Source organism: Mycetomoellerius zeteki, unplaced genomic scaffold (assembly GCF_001594055.1).
Source record: "Mycetomoellerius zeteki isolate Tzet28-1 unplaced genomic scaffold, Tzet1.0 scaffold277, whole genome shotgun sequence".
In the NCBI taxonomy this organism is placed as follows: domain Eukaryota; kingdom Metazoa; phylum Arthropoda; class Insecta; order Hymenoptera; family Formicidae; genus Mycetomoellerius; species Mycetomoellerius zeteki.
Window position 1 is genome coordinate 41,622 of NW_017257257.1, and position 16,083 is coordinate 57,704.

At 35.0% G+C, this 16,083-nt stretch overlaps 2 protein-coding genes across 2 annotated transcripts; both read left to right on the plus strand.

The window, feature by feature from the left end:
- Positions 1 to 734: 734 nt before the first annotated feature.
- Positions 735 to 8,760, plus strand: LOC108724140 (uncharacterized). The gene is made up of 8 exons (XM_018450333.1): positions 735 to 982; positions 1,061 to 1,227; positions 1,507 to 1,520; positions 1,912 to 2,384; positions 2,974 to 6,293; positions 6,965 to 7,001; positions 7,391 to 7,588; positions 8,618 to 8,760. Exons 1-8 carry the CDS (start codon positions 788 to 790, stop codon positions 8,645 to 8,647), a joined length of 4,434 nt encoding a protein of 1,477 aa, XP_018305835.1. The 5' UTR covers positions 735 to 787; the 3' UTR covers positions 8,648 to 8,760.
- A 764-nt stretch (positions 8,761 to 9,524) lies between these two features.
- LOC108724144 (inositol-tetrakisphosphate 1-kinase) lies at positions 9,525 to 13,778 on the plus strand. The gene is made up of 5 exons (XM_018450338.1): positions 9,525 to 10,300; positions 11,466 to 11,564; positions 11,626 to 11,767; positions 11,853 to 11,989; positions 12,073 to 13,778. The coding sequence occupies exons 1-5, from the start codon at positions 10,163 to 10,165 to the stop codon at positions 12,649 to 12,651; spliced, it is 1,095 nt and encodes a 364-aa protein (XP_018305840.1). The 5' UTR covers positions 9,525 to 10,162; the 3' UTR covers positions 12,652 to 13,778.
- Positions 13,779 to 16,083: the final 2,305 nt, after the last annotated feature.

The window sequence follows — 16,083 nt, forward strand, 5'->3', positions numbered from 1 at the left end:
TCATTATTTATCTATTATAATTGGGGTTAAACGCCACACACGTGCGAAATCCAAGGACGCTGCTCATCGTGCTTGCCAATTGATGCATATTTTAAAGCGTACGCTGGAGGACAATGTTAAGTCGCTATATATGCGGATATTTAGTTGTTAATGTTTCATTGTACGACATGCGACACATTATTGTCGCATGAGAAAGAACAGCCGCATTATTTTTTCACACTCTCGCTAACGCAACATGTGGTCGTAACTGGGTGATAACTCCAATTATTTACATCTCTTACGGAAACTTTCTCAATAACTTTCTACAAAAGTTATCAAGCTCACCTTCGGTTTGTTACATTTAAATAATTAATACGATAGATACCTAATTATCATACGTGTCCACATTTTCCTGCAGACGTTGCATTGTCAATTGTTCTTCACTTTATCATTCTTCTACGATACAAACTTTAGTCGCGTGAATATTAAATTTTCTAAAAGTTATCAAGCTTATCTTCAGTTTGCTGTATTTAATACGATAATTAATACTATAGATATCTAGTAATTATCATATTACACGTGTCCACATTTTTTTGAAGATTGCATTGACAATTGTTTTTCATTTTTTATCATTCTTCTATTGTACGATGGAAATTTTACTCGTGTAAATATTAGTAATAATAATATAATATGATGACGTAGAGAAAAATATTATTCCAGACGAATATTTCTTTCTTGTTACAGGGAAAATTCGAGTTCCCCAGAAACGTGTAACAACGGAGTCTGTTCTACGACGTTTCCAGAGGAGATGACTTCCGTTCGCACGTGTTATTGCAAACATGAGGAGAATGTAGCGCGCAAGAAGGATAATGATATCAGAATACACAATGCGAATCGACATCCTGTAATTGTTGTATCTAAAAAATCGATAGTCACGAATGGAACTTGTGGAAGCGGCAGAGAGTCTTGTAAACGTGCGAGGCGCGTTATTAACGAAAGAACTGTAATGAACATTCACAATTTTATTTATCCAACGTTTAGTCATTCCGTATACGTTTTACGATAAAATTTTCTATTGCAGCTTGATACGCACCGATCGGTAGAAGTGCAGCTTTCCAATTCCATCTTGAGTCCCGAAACATCCACCGCTCTTGAAAATGCCGAGAAGATTATTAACAATGCAAAGATACAACTCATAGAAGTCTGCGCAACGTCGAGTTTCGATTCCGCACGACGGCATAGAAATACGTGAGTAGAAAGGAAAACCTAATTTCTATAGAACATTCCATCTCATTTTATTTAGAAGTTACAATCGAGTCTCTTCTTTTGCAATTGCATTTTCCTTATCATCCAATTTATTATACATATTCATATCGTCATTATCTGAAAACATCGATTTTAAAAGTTACTCGTTAATTTCAATTTAAATTACCTATATGTATACGAAAAAATGATTTTGCTCAAGTATCTAAAAATTTAGATAAGGTCTGAAAATAATTTGGACTATATATCAAAAGTAATTAAAAGGACTCAAACTAGTTGTTAGAATGCTTAAAACTTTTTACTCATCATGCTTAAGTTTCCCTCACAATTATTGATAGTCCAACAAAATCATTTTCTGATCTGTACCTGCCTACTTAAATTAGATTCTTCAGCAAAATCATTCTTTTCATATACATACGTACACGTATATTGTCCACAATGTTCAAATTGTATTGTCAATCGAATATTACAGAAGGAATTAACAAAGACCATTATGTTTTAAAATGCTTAAAAATTAATTTTTTATTTTAATAATTTATATTATTTATTGTTTATGTAATTTATTACAGAATATTGTATATCATTTATGTAATTTATATTATATGCGTTTAGATATTCGGACGAGCCGCCGTTGGACGACGAAATGACGGCTGTACGTTCGCGAATTAGTGGCCTCCAAGTTTCAGGATACATGCTCTTCGAAATTATTGGAGGCGAACGACAAGACGAGCGCACGTTCGGAGAAACGTGATTTTCCTCGTGTCACCGTTCGCAGAGTTGATTTGTCGGCGCCAAAATTTCGGATGTCACGACGACGACGTGCCGACTGGTCATCTCTTGGATACGGAAGCGACAATCGGTCTCGTGGACGTGCGTCGCCTGCCCGAGTGTTGTCGAAGGACTCGATCAATAACGTGAACGTCGAGACCACAGCACGCGACGATCGTGCTCGCTATCGTCGGCGAATGTTGTCGGCACGAGGAAACGAGTGCAAAATCCAAATGGGACCATCGGTGCACATTGTTGACCGGGAATTGGTCAAACAGGACCTGGAGGACGTGCACATCTCGCCAGAGTCATCTCGGGCGCAAAGCCGCGCGAATACGGCTACTTATATCCTATGCCATGATGTTATTCATACAGTAAAAAACATTTTGCATTTGTATTAGAAATGGTCCACTCAAATCCTTGTTAAACATCTTTGTTGAATTTTCAAGACAAATTTATTGAAACATGTTAATTTAACACATATTAATTTTAATAAAGAAATATTAATTTTAATAAAGAAATATTTAATTGCTTATAAATTGTGTTACGATTTTTGTGTTACTTTCTAACATATTCATCTTATGTTCAGTCAAATACTTCCGACCAGCCTTGAAAAATCAAATACTTTTATATTAAATACAGTATTTTAATACAATTGTATTTTGTATTTTAATATTTCAAATCAAACGATTGAAAGTGTTTTGTATTTCAAATATTAAGATTTTGTATTTCAAATATTAAGATCAATTTCATTATCTGAATTACAAAATAAAAATATTTTCAATTTCTCGATTTGAAATACAAAATACGAAATACAATTATATTACAAATACATATTTAAAGTAAAAAGTATTTGAAATACATGCCCAGTCCTATTTGTGTTAAATTAACAGTAAAATTTGAGTGGACCGTTTGAGACGTGTAAAATGTGTTAAATTTAACACGAATTTTTCAACTGTGCAGAATGCGGATAATAGAATGAACGACCCGGAAGTAGCAGGGACGCCGAGAACACGGCGTGTGAGATTGGACACGTTACAACGAGGGAAACCGATTGAGAAACCGATCACCGAAGCTGCGACCGAAACGATATCAGTAACTCTTGTAAGCAAATTGGAAAAGGAGTTTGAAGATGCCAAGAATTCTGATGCTGGACGAGATGTCGAACAAATCCAATCCCCGAAAGTCCGAAATTATAGACAAGAGAAGAAGGATCCCGACTCGCAGAATGCCGAAAAGGTACCCGAACGTTTAAAAAATAAGACGAGTCAAGGAGCGACTAAGTTCGCAATGGTTGAAATTCCACAGATTGATAGGAATGAAAAATTGCACAAAGCGAGGAACGAGAATCACGAGGGAATTCTTTTTTTATCCTCCGCCGGTGGTGATACGCAAATCCGTTACGCAGAGGATGACGAAATATTCTGTAAGAGAAGTGCTGACCACCAGCGAAACGTCGAAAACATTGTAAATAAGATCCAGGTAGAGGAAAACCAAAGCGATCGATCAAAGCCGTCGCCTGACGACGACATCTCAAGGATAGCGGGTTTTCCTCGGCAGCACGAAAATATCGCTTCGCGCTATCAAGAGATGGAAAGTCCGAAACCTCATCGAATGATTGATAGACACTTTTCGCATACGTTCAATAGTCATAACGGACAAGATGGGCTGCACGTCACTAATGAAGACGTACAATGTCGATCTTTCGCTTCGGGCTATACGGACGTTTTCCGGGAAACAATTTTTGCGGAGGATAATTTAGATGATATCGACCTATATCGACCGTGTCTTGACAACTTGGATTCAATCCTATATTCCAATGACAGGAAAATCGAACGTGTCGCTCGAGTGACCAGAAATCTTTCGGAATTACTATCAGACTCCGAATTCGCGATATACAAGTTGGATAAAAACGAGCTAATATCTCAAGACGCGACGAAATTTTATCGGAATTCGTTAAACGATAAGGATGGCGAGTATCCGTTGAACGAGGCGTTGAACGAGGCGGCTCGATCGTCACTTTTAGAGACTGAACTGAGAAACGAGGACCTGACCGTCTCAAAAGTATATCGAACCGACGATCCGCAGGCAGCAAACGCGGCGGGAACGAAATTGTCGGCTTTCACGAAGAAAGACGGTTCTCGCAGTAATTACTCAAAGAACTCCGTCGAATCTAGCGTGTTTCCTGCGTCGGATGCGAATGACAGCCCCAGAACATCTCGCGACAGCGATAGAACTCAACGATCGGCGGCCAAAGCGTACTTATCGGAATCGTCGATGGACAGATCGGATGCCACGACATTTTCCAACCTGGTACCAACGTTATCCAGCACACACACGGAGGCTCCGTGTCGTCATCAGAAGAAGGAAATCGCCCGTGATGATCGTCACGAAGTCACGTCTGCGAAGAAATTCTCGGAGTGCAAGATCCGTCGTTCTGGAAAGGAATACATTGATGACAGAATTTTCGCGCGATTTTTCCGGAAGGACACGTCCCAAGCGGCAGACCGTTTCCTTGCCTACATCCTGCAGGACGAGAAACGGAGCATCGAAGGGAAGATCGCGAGCGCCTTGAAGGAGTCGGCGGTAACACCTGCAGCGGTACAGAAGCTCCTGAATCATTTGCGCGAGGTTGAATCGATCCGCGACGCGCGTCAGTCGGAAACCTTGGATATTCTGAGAAATATCCTGATTAACGTGAAAAGTCAGTCCGATCAAGGAAACGCGAATGACAAGGAATTATTCTTTCAAAACGTTCCCGATTCCTCAGCTCGAAGCAACGCTCCGCCGAATGCATTCTCCGGGTCGCGAGAACAAAGTGTGCAACAGACGCCAGCGAAAATTGACGGAAGTGAAGTCGAGCGAAATTTTGTCAAAAATTCTTATGAACTTAAAGGTCTCGGCGAGCACTCCTCCGATATATCTGAATGTCGCGAGACGAGAGAGAGCGTTCGCTCTACGGCCCGTTGCGAGTCTGTGCAACATTTTGCGAATAGCAAGAAGGACACAGGTCAGACAGGAAACGCGGATGTTGTTAGGATTGTTTCGATCGATGTTAAAAATCAAACGGACAAAGACGTCAATGAAAATAATCCGAAAAAAGAGGAGATATTTTCTTGGAACGTCACTGGTTCTTTGATTCGGACGTATGCGACGTCGAATGTGAATGAGGAGACAATTTTGCGAGCAGAAAATACGAATGATATCGGGCAAGTTAATGAAAAATCTAACGATTCCAAAAATCCTGATCAATATTTCTCTCCTGCAATTCCGGAATCGAGAGAAAGCGTTCATTTCGCAGCTGCTAAAAATTCGAAGAATAGCAGCAAGAATAGTAAGAACAATAATAGCAATGGAAACTCGTGTTCGGAAGCCGAGTCGTTAAAACAGATCTCCGATATCCGTAGCGACGACAATGAAAATCCCGAGGAGAATTCGGAACACTTGTCTACGAAGATTGCATCCGCAAGATCGAAAGGGGGAAGCGAAATGGAAGCCGTCGATTTGCTTGCCGGAATCTCGGTATCCAAAAACAAAGATGACATAATTATCGAAAAGCTTGAAGACGATAAATCGAACGAGGTTGTGCAGATTGATAAAAATCAACGTACAAATAAAATTGTCACGCAAGGCGATCAGGTGATCGACGCGCGTTCAAATATCCCGGAAAAAGCTGTAAAAGAAATTATAAGCGAAAAAACGCAAGACAGTACTACGCCGGCGAGCAAAAGAGTATTGTTCACATTTGCAAAAGTTTCGGAGACAAAAAACGAGCGAATTTCTTCGAATGTAAACCTTGCTAAATCGAAGTTTATCGATGAAGATCTGACAAAAGATGTCAATCTCGTACATTCGTCGGCGAAGGAAAACACTGAATCTTTACGTGAAGCGAAAATTGATCCGCAACAAGAGATGATTAAGGAGAGGAACCCTGCGGATAATAATTGCTCAACTGAATCTCCACGAGACTGTGTTTTGCCGAAAAGTAGCGAGTCATCCTCGCGGAAAGTCGCGTCTTGTAACAAGCAAATTTCCTTTGATATTGCTGGAAAGGATAATTTGACAAGAGATATGAGAAACGAGGAAGCTTGTAAGTTGATGATGTTCGCAGTGGTTGAAAACCGCAGAGACGGAAATGAGATCTCAAAACCTCAGAAAACTGCGACAAGCGATAATGAGCAGCAGCCAATTGATTTAACAGGCATATCACGGAAGTATAAGATAGATGTCTTATCCAGCTCTAATTCTAGCGTCAGCAGTACGTTACTGGACCACGACGACAGGTGAATATAAAGACGTTATTGTTAATCTTCCGCAACTGCAAACTTGGATTGTTCTCATTAAATTATATTTATATTATTTATTGTTAGTGTTCATTCTTTTTTACACAAATTATATATCATTTTGATTTGTTGAAATTTATTAAAGAAATTCTTTTAATTAACATAAATTAAATGGAACTTAGATATTGAAAAAAAAATTGGTTGAATTAATTTGAAATATGAAGATATATAATAATAAGACTATTTGGTGAAATATGAACGATCCATATTTTAATTAAAATAACTAGACAAAAGTTGCATCTATTCTGGTAAATAAGACACATTTAATTGTATGAATTTTATTGATTTGTACTTTTTTAGTTGAATCTACGAGAATTCTAATTAATGCAACAAGATTTTTTTTCTAGTGTATGTATGTACAATAAGGATTTTTTTCATGCAGACACAGCGTCAGTAATTAGGTCTGCTTTCTGTGGCTGAACTATAAGTATACTTTTAGTGAGATAACTACATGTTTGATATTTGGTGAAAGCGAGAAAGAAATTGCAGTCTAGTGCAGAAATAAAAACAGACTTATTATGTTACAAATTTTAACATTAGCTCCGGAAAGTTAATAATGTAATCGTTATTCTGGAATTATTTAATCTTTTCATTGTGTATTTGATTCGTAGGTCGACTAATGGCGCGTTGGGTGCAGACGCGAGAAGAGTAAGTGACAAGTTTTTAATTATTCTAGAACAAAAAAAAGGTAGAAATGTGCAAAATATACACTGAGAAATTTTCGTAATAATATTAAACCGAAATAGATATCAAAGGAACAGATACAATGAAATTTCTGGTATTCTTTCCCTTCCCCTTCCTCATTATGATAATGTCATAAATTACTTATGTTAATGCTATAAACGACGTTATAATTAACATAGTAATGCGACCAAATATTATTGCATTAATTGAATTGCTCTACGAAACAATATAACGACATAATTCTATTGTGCAATAAAATTCAATATTTGGTAATAATTTAAATTTCGCGATAAGAAAGAATTCTTGATTAGAGGATATTATATCAACAAATTGACTCGATTCTCGATTTCTAGGTCGGGACTACTCCTGAGACATCATCTCATTCCGAGGGAGAGCTGTACATGCCGAGCTCGTGCTCGTATTCCCTCGGTGAGGTGCGCGTCCTGAGGAGGAAACACGATTTGATCGAGGATAATGCGATGGATCGTGATAGTAGTGTGACGGTTCTCGTCACCAGGAGTATGCTAACGTCCTTGAACGATTCCACGATGGTAAGTGTGTCAAAAAGATACAAGAAAGAAATCGTTAATATAGACCTTACACAATCAATAATACTGTCAACATCAATAAATACTGGCAATATTATCGTGTCTGGTTAATATTGATGGGTTGATATAGAGCAGTGATGGTGCAAATTTCTTCATTTTTGAGTATCAGTATCAGAGCGATTATGTTCGAGAATCAAGAATCTGGAAAAGTTAATAATATCATTACTTTACTTCAAAAGTGATTTAACTCAAAGGTATGATTTTGGAGTTATTACCATTAATAAATTAGGTAAAGATTGCGTTATCAATTATTAAGAGTAAACTTACTTATTATAACTTACTAATAGTTGGTAATAATAAATATTACCAATAATATTAAACTTATTAATAATTTAATTTTAGTCCGTCCGCCAAATAGCACACTTGTGTTGCTTTTTAAGATCTTTAAAGAGGTCATAATACCTTTTATAAGAGCAACACATTTGGAGTTATGTCGTTTTTATAAATAAAAAAGGAGTCTTCTGTAGGGAACATTTGGAGTCAAGACTGTAGTTTTGGTGATTAAAGTTTGAAGAAATTGTTATATTTTGAATTTAGTCATTTTAGCTGATTAAGGTAAACATAAATTATATTGGTGATATTTCGAGTTATGCCATTGCATTTTGATGAGTTATTCGGGATTTGTTATAATTTCGTAGGATATCAAAACCGTTACTTCAAAATGGTGATATTTAAGGTTGTAAAACGAAAATTTTGAAAGCAACATTTATCATGTTTGTAAGAATATCTGTACCAATATTATTTCATTAATCAATATATAATTTTTGTTATGTTGAAAAATAGTTTTTCCTCTTTTCTGAAAAATTGCCCAAGAAACACTAAGAGTTGAAATATTATCAATAATACCGATCATGTAAGGTTACAAAAATATTGATGCGTACTATCAGTGTTACTGATTCAATATTACTGAATAGTATTATTGATTGTATAAAGGTCTATATAATGTTCTATAAACTCTCGTTTCTCTTGCAGTCTCTCCTGGGAAGCTCCGAACGTATTTAGAACGAGCCGCAGATTATCCGGCGCGACACGTGACACTTCGACTTATCATAGATGACATTCTTTTCAACGATTTTTATTTATGTTGCGATAACGAGCTGTGCTATCAATTGATATAGGACATTTCAAACATTGCAAATGTTGCAACGTTCTTGCGATATTGTTAGAAAATTTTATGTCGCATGGTTTGTAATATATATTTCTGTAATATTGTTAAAATTTCGTGTTGCCAGAGTTGCAATGTTGCTGCAATATTGCTATCTGTGTTGTATAAGAAATATTCTTTCATCGTGTGACTTTTATTATGCAAAAAGACTTAATTGAAGTTACGTATAGAACGTATAGACATATTTTTTTTAACTCTTCATCGGCAGTTGGATCTTAAAAACATAATCAATTTTTAATTGTAAAAATTCTGGTAAACAAATATAAATCATTAAAAAATAAATAAAATATAATACAAAATTTCTATGATATTAAAAACTTGTAGTTAAAGCTTTCACAAGTCTGTAAGAATTTTTTTCAGATTTTTACACAATCCGAAACAATATAAAAATCTGCATTGAAGTTTAAAGACCCAGATTGCAGACGAAAAGTAAAAATTTCACATTTCCGACGGTGGGTTAATTATAAAAACAAATAGGAAAGAAAAAACCGACAGTATACAGTTGTAATTTTGAAAGTTAGGAATTAATAGAAACAGTGTGTAACATTCGTATCAAATATGATATAATATAATATATATATAAAAATGTATTTGCAGATAAAATCAAGTGTTATCTGTATGAACCTTGCATTTATCGCACTTTACACTTAAATTTTTCACGATAACACCGTAGAAAAATTGCGACATTCTCGAACGATCACGAAGCTTCGAGTTGCAGCGCAGGAAAGCCAACATACTTGAACGACCTAGAGAGAATAACGTTCGAGAGTAACTTAAGTGCATCCTTCTACATTCCTCAAATATCGCGGTCGTAAAACCGGTGATACCAGCTACTCGAAAGTCGAAAACCGATCGGAGGAGCGCGTGTTTACTTGGCGATCACGCACGTTCGATAAGAGAGAGGTACACTTCCGGCGGCATGTGCAGCCAGCAGCGTGTGGCCGTGCCGTGTGCTGTGCAGTGCAGTCAGCAGTATGCGAAAGGTAAACAATAGGATTGGTGACGCCGACGAGTGACGTGCAACGAGAGACGTGCAGGGGAGACGATCGAGACGACCGAAAGGAGAGACCGGAGATTTCGATTCTTCGGCGAAGAGTTGTCTTTCCAACGACGGCTATCGAGGGACAATCGTGGAAATACGGCGAGTCTTCGACAGCGGTAGAAGACCTAACCTCGTTTCGTCGCCACGCTTTCCGAGTATGAGCCAGACCTCAAGGATAATCGTTGGAACGGTGCCGCGAGGATGAGAGCTGCCGACCTGCCTCTCGTTCCAGGGACGTACAAACGCGAGGGACGAGTGCTGTCGATCGAGCGCCGATCCGCACGTGGTCGGTGATCGGTGTCAGCGCGGCATGGCCAGCACGAGCGAGGAAGGAAGAATGTGCGACAAGTGTGTCATCGGTTACTGGGTGCCCGAGAGAAAACGGCAGAAATTCAATTGGACTGATTTCGAGAACATATGCGTGTCCGAGGGGTTTCGATTGAAAATGGTGAGCGAATACCTGCCTCTGACACATGCGATATTGATGGGCAGAAATGTTTCTAGAAACGTTTGAGACGCAAAGCATTTCCTGTACTTTGAAAAATGTTATGAAAAATAAGTAATAATACGCTGATTTACGTGTAAAAATAATTTTCTTTAACATTAATAAGTTAATAATCAAGCTCGTCGTGTACAACATACAAAATTTTTAAAAAGGAAACAAACAACCAAAATAAAAAAAATTACATGTTAATTTATTATAATATTATTCTTGAAGATATCATAAAAACTGTATGTATTAACACCAAAAAGATTCCAGTACGTTTCGACAAAACAGTGTTTTCTTTAGCTGAGATTATCAAGTAATAATGTAGTAATTATCACTAGTACACAGCAATTAAAGTAATTTTTTTAAATTTATGTTGCAACTAAAAAAAGAGAGATGTATATATACTTTTCCTGTTTTCAGCTTCTTGCACAGTTCATCTTTTTTCTTTTTCTATCTACTTGGAGAACAAAAAAGGAAAAATGAATGATGCAAGAAGTTCTGCTAAAAAGAACCTTTATCATTTTATGATTATAAGGTGTAATAGTTTTTTTTTCTAGAAAAACGTTTAATTTTAGTACAGATGGAATAAAATTATGTGGCACAGAGTCTCAACATTTCTTATTCTTATTTTTACGTAGTGCAGCGTAGCAAACTATTTCATAGTTGCACAATGTTTGTCCGTCCATCTGCAAAGTTTATCAAAAGCAGCTCATTTTTTTCAAATTTTGTTTTCTGCAATAGATACCCAAGGATCTTTGCTCCATCATAACAAAGTATGAGTTAAATCCGTTGAATAAGAGGGTTAAAGATCAATTAGATTTTCAATAATATGACAATCAAACGGTTTAACTTTTTCAAATGTTTGTTATTCGCTGCACTACTTCAATGGTTTATCATTTACAAATGTCTATGTATGTGATGTATAGATGTATACGAGTATCTACAGTACTTTGAACTCGGACCCACTCCAGGTTTGTTAGGTCGAAGTGACTGTGTAGATCAGTCATCCATGTGAGATTTTTAATATACATGTCAACGTTTCTCCTATTCGATTATTTTTGTCAGTATTATTTTTGCAAGCGCAATATTTGTAATATTTTTAAATTTTCCATCTGCATTTCAGATCAATGTGAATTTAAGCTTTGAGAAGCAGGGACCATTACACGTTTTCTTACACAAGCTGACAGATATGCAGTCACATGCAGAGAGTGGTGATAAAAATGTATGAAGACGTTTAAAACAATATTTAGATTGTCAATGATTCTATAACGTATCTTTTATAGGCTGAAGATATTGTTTCGCGACTTCAGGAGTACATTGCCAAACATCCAGATCTGATCATTATTGATCCTCTGGACAATATTAGGAACTTAAGTAATCGATGTAAATCTTACGAATTTATACAAGAAGGCATTCGGTTTAAAGGTATGTATTTATAATTTGTATATAAATGCAAATATAACTGCAAAAGAACTAAACTAAATGTTTGACACTGCTTTATTTTTTTCAGATGTATTTACTCCTAACTTTGTAGAAATCAAGAGCAGAAATGTCCATGAAATTGCATCAACGTTAAAAAAGCGTGGTATTAAATATCCATTTGTTTGTAAGCCGCTTCTTGCATATGGCTCAAGCGACGCGCACAAGGTAGGCATGAGATGTGAAAATGTCTGACGCAAGAAAATAATGAGTTTGATATAAAAATTATTTTTTACTTTTTTTAATTTCAGATGATGATTATCTTTAATGAAAGGGACTTGAAAGACTGTCAACTACCTTGTGTCGCTCAGGATTTCATTAATCACAACGCTATTTTATATAAATTATTTGTTGTGGGCGATCGTTTTCACGTGGTCGAGCGCCCTAGCTTTAAAAATTTTTACGAAGAAGACTGTATTTCGTCGAGTACAATATTCTTCAACTCGCACGATATATCGAAAAGCTGTAGTAGATCTAAGTGGTCTATATTGTCCGAAGAAGACATTCCTTTAACTGTGAAACCAAATAATCAAATATTCGAAACAATTGTTAAGAATATTCGAGAGATATTTGGTCTTATTCTAGTTGGAATAGATGTTGTAATTGAAAATCATACTGGGAAGTACGCGATAATAGATGTTAATGTGTTTCCTGGATACGACGGCTACCCGAATTTTTTCGAACATTTAATAGATAGTATCAAAAAGTTGTTGGTAGAGCGAGAAAGTATCAGGCAAAACTCTAAGGGTTGTACATTGAAAAAGTGTCAGAGCGATGATCTAGACTCTGGCTTTGAGAGTGACGAGAAGAAGAAATATTCTACAAAATGAATATGTAACATGTGATGGATAATGTTAATTTTAGAATAAGCTATATTAGTATTAATCGCGGCGGTAGTATCAGTATCGGCATTATTTTGTATTCGTCTATACATTTTTCTAACAAAATTCGGTTACAACTTCTCTCTCTTACAACTTCATACGGTTTAATTCTGCCAGATATAATAATTTTTTGATATTAAGTTTTGTATTGTATTTTTAAATTACGCTTGGCGCATTGCTTATTTCGTAGACACGTACGAAATATGAAAATTTGAATTGTTCGTGAATTTGAGTCCTATATTTTGTAACAAATCCTACAGTACAACATGACTATGACTGCCAGAGAAGATATTTTGTACATTTTATGTGTATACAATTTTGCATTTCTGCGACGAGATGTTATAAATGCCTGTGAGTTCCCAAGTAGAACATAGAAGTCATGAGGACATCATCATGACCTCATTCGTCACTTATAAGTCAATTTTTAGGTATTAAATGATGTCCTGATGACGTTCTGTGATACCATTATGACTTAATTATGATTTCGTGTTCTACCTGGGTTGTTGAAGATATTAAATACATATGTATAATGAAGTATGCGGCGCGGTATAAAATATACGAATATAGAAACAATTAAAATGATTGCGACTGAGTAGAATACCTCCAATGTTTAAGGGTGATTAAATTAATGGTTGTTATTTTTTAATCGATAAGAGAATAAGAATACGACCGATATATATGAATATATCACATAAGTATATAAAGATCCGCCAAATATGGTCAAAGCTAGATATTATAGAATAATAATTGAATATAAATTCCTAAATACATTTATTTCAGTCAGACTGTGCGCCGCGTACTGTCAGCCGTACAACATAATCATTGAATTGAAATAATCTTTACAAATTAATTTTTGATCGTCGATTTGATGCTATTAGCACACTTCAAATTCTATAAAGAACCTATTACGAAAAATACTACCTCAGTCAGGAATCGAATCTGAGACTTCCCTACTTTCTAGGCGGGTATCTTATTGTTTGATGTTTTTTTTTTATAAATGTATAAATCTTGTTAATAGAAAATATTGCAACTGTTTATTCTGTCGCAATTATACTGATTGATTCTATGTGAACATCCCAAACAAATTAATGTACAAGTTGTTTCATTTTTAATATCCATTTTAAATATTTTAATTATTTTTTTAAATATTTATTAATTTTAAAAAAAGATGTTTCGAATATATAAATTTTTATAATTTCAGAAGAGAAATATAACAATAGATTTTTTTATGGTATTGTATCAAATTTTGTCTCGCTCGTCATATTTTCAATTTTTTAGAACTCCTATCTCTGAAACACTTTCAGATAAGAAAATGGTTTTCTTATCTTTTTCTTATCTTTTTTCTAAAATAAGAAACTAGTGAAATATTCAAGACGGGCATTTTGGCACGGGGCAACCTGTATGTATTTGTATAAGTTTGGTGATTCCTGTAATATAAACATATTTTATTCGGTTACACTGTATAATATGGAATGATTCAGCCGATTACTTATTTATATGTACATATATTTCATATGAATAAATTGTACAGAGAGAAACACGAAGCTATTGTAAGTTTGTCATGGTCTGTCAAAATGATAATATTGAAAAAATAGTAGTTTAAAGTACATACTAAATGAAGATCGAGATTACAAATTGAAGATCGAGATCCAGCATATCTAAACTTCACGTGTTTGTATTTAAGCATTTTTAGTTCAAGGAGAAATTGTTCAATTTGATTTTTGTTTCTTATCAGAAAGTTATTCGGTCAATTTTATATGTAACTACGTTATATTTGCATTTCTTAGTGACTTTCTACATGCACTAAGTAAGATATAAAAATATAAGAAAAGAAATAGAATACTTGAGTATGAAAAATGTAAAAGGTGCAAAGAGCAAGAGAAACGGGTGCTTCTGACCATAACTGCGTTTAAATAGTCATTTAAGTTTAAGAAAAGACTGTTGCAAAATTCTTTAACGTAATTAGTCTCGCCTTTAGTTCCTCATTGGATCTAAATATATGAATCAATCATATTAAGAAATCTTACGACACATTACTTTTGTAATGTGAAGCTTTTTTTGCTGAAGCAACCTTAGGCGATACAGTCGATAGGTCGATATCAGTGACGTACCTAGTCTCGAGGGGGAGGGGGCAAAGGCGGAAGGGGCGCCAATTATTGTGGAAAATATTCAATAAATAGAGATCAAATTCATAAATTCTATTTATTTTTATTCTATCAAATCTAATAACTATCTATACTGTTCACTTTTTTCTATTTATCCTATCAATATATATTCGATTATCGCTGAATAAAAATTTTATTTATATGGGATTTCCTATTGGTTCCTGCACACTGAACGCGGAAACGCTTATCGCGCGGCAAAATGTAACGCGATAGCCAATAAGCTTACAGCTCCTAACATGTTCATTGGTTACCGCGTCTCATTTTGCCGCGCGGAAACTTTATTTATATGAGATTTCCTATGTCTACCTTGACGGTACCCACGCGGTATATACAATATATGGTATATCATAAAGAAAGTAACGAAATTTTTCAAATATTTTGCACTTTCTTTGAAAATCACCCATATAAAAACATAACGAATCATTACTATGAAGCATACGAAGTTTTGCACTCGTCCATACAATATAGGTATATCATAAAGAAAGTAACGAAATTTTTCAAATATTTTGCACTTTCTTTGAAAATCACCCATATAAAAATATAACGAATCATTAATATGAAGCATACGAAGTTTTGCACTCGTTCGGCCGTGGGGGTGACTGTCTTGTATGTGAATGGAGCGGAAGAGGCATCCCCCCCCCCCCCATGCCCCGCATAATTACGCCACTGATTAGAAGACTATATTTGCGAAGCTTTCAACAAATTAGTATGATGCGCTTACAAAAGTTCAGCTTGAAATAAGTCTTCATCTTTAACTGATGTATATATATAAAATATTTTCTTTTTTTATATTAAGTAATTTTCTCAACTGTAATTTTTAAAGATTTATCGCCAAAACTTTGAACAACTCTAAAAAGTTAAATTTTCAGAAAACAAAAAACTTCTCATCTTCAATCTATTTACTGCATAAATATGATAATTTTTTCCGAATATATAATACACTAAGAAAAAATGTACTAAATATTAATAAATATTTATTTGAACAATACCAACTAAACATTTACAGTAAATAAATGTTTACTTAATAAAAAATGATAATTAAATCAAATTAATAGTTTTTATATTAAATAAACATATCTTTATGTTTGACAAATATTTAGTTGATATTATTCAAAGAAATGATTTATTAAAATTTAATATATTTTTGTCCAGTGTAGATATAAGAACAAAGTTTTAAGTTTTGTCACTAAAAAGATAAGACACTCGATTTCTTGCG